The sequence below is a fragment of the Plasmodium reichenowi genome, chromosome 8 (assembly GCF_001601855.1).
Source record: "Plasmodium reichenowi strain SY57 chromosome 8, whole genome shotgun sequence".
Lineage (NCBI taxonomy): Eukaryota > Apicomplexa > Aconoidasida > Haemosporida > Plasmodiidae > Plasmodium > Plasmodium reichenowi.
The window spans coordinates 1,074,670-1,075,807 of NC_033653.1; the positions used below are offsets into that span (position 1 = coordinate 1,074,670).

The 1,138-nt window shown below is 19.3% G+C and overlaps 1 protein-coding gene across 1 annotated transcript in view; it reads right to left on the minus strand.

Moving 5' to 3' along the window:
- PRSY57_0831100 (histidine-rich protein II, putative) overlaps window positions 1–514 on the minus strand; it is a gene marked incomplete at both ends in the record, with an annotated part of 712 nt that extends 198 nt beyond the window's left edge. Inside the window, 2 exons of the mRNA XM_012907241.2 lie at window positions 1–295; window positions 446–514. Coding sequence (XP_012762695.2) covers window positions 1–295; window positions 446–514 — 364 coding nt within the window. The remainder of the gene's footprint in view (window positions 296–445) is intronic.
- Between the last annotated feature and the right edge of the window lie 624 nt (window positions 515–1,138).

Genomic DNA, 1,138 nt, shown 5'->3' on the forward strand with positions numbered 1-1,138 from the left:
CATGATGAGCATCAGCTACATGATGGGCATTGGCAGCATGATGAGCATCAGCTACATGATGGGCATTGGCAGCATGATGAGCATCGGCTGCATCATGAACAAAGGCTGCATCATGAGCAAAGGCTGCATCATGAGCAAAGGCTGCATGATGGGCATGATGTGAATGAAGAGGATCATGTTCATGAACGTTATTATTATCATCTACATGTGCTTGAGTTTCTTGTAATAATCTCTTATTTGAATTAAGTCCTTTTGCATTTTTGCTACACAAGTTATTATTAAATTCGGAATTATTCTATATAAAAATAAAAAAGCATTTAAAAATGAAAAAAAAAAATATATATATAATATATAAATATATATATATATATATATATTATTATTATTATATGTATTTTTATAATTGAGTGCTATATTTATTTATATTTGCAATTAAAATGCTTACGTTATCTAACAAAAGTACGGAGGCAAAAACGGCAGCGGATAATACTTTATTTTTTGAGAAGGAAACCATTTTTCTTAAATAACTATATAAATAAAAAAAGAAATAATAACAAAAATGTATAAATATAATTGTATAATATATGATATATATAAAATATAGAATACTAATTTTTTGGATATACAAAAAAAAAGTTCTGCATACATAAAAATATGAAGTGAAAAATAAACATTATATATAATTCATTATATACTTTTTTTCATAAATAATATACATATATATATATATATATATAATTATTATATAAAATTATTTAATTGTTCTATACTTTTAATTATATAAAAAGGGGAAATTAATTATAATTATTTTGATTTATTTAAAAAAAAAAAAAAAAAAATTGAAGTATTAAAAATGGAGAAACTTAAAAGCAAAGTAGATGAAAAATTATAAATGCTTAAATAAAATTTATATTTAAATAAATAAAAATGTTTATCTATATTTAAACAAAATTTATTTTACATAAAAAAATTTTTTAACTTTATTTTTATATTTTATATTTTTAAAATAAGATTATTTTCTTTTAATTAAAAATTATAATTATTTTTTATGTGGCTTTTAATATTTTTTAAAAAAGATTTAAAATACAGAAGTATGATAAATTTAATTTTATAGAGAATAATAAATTTTATTATATTT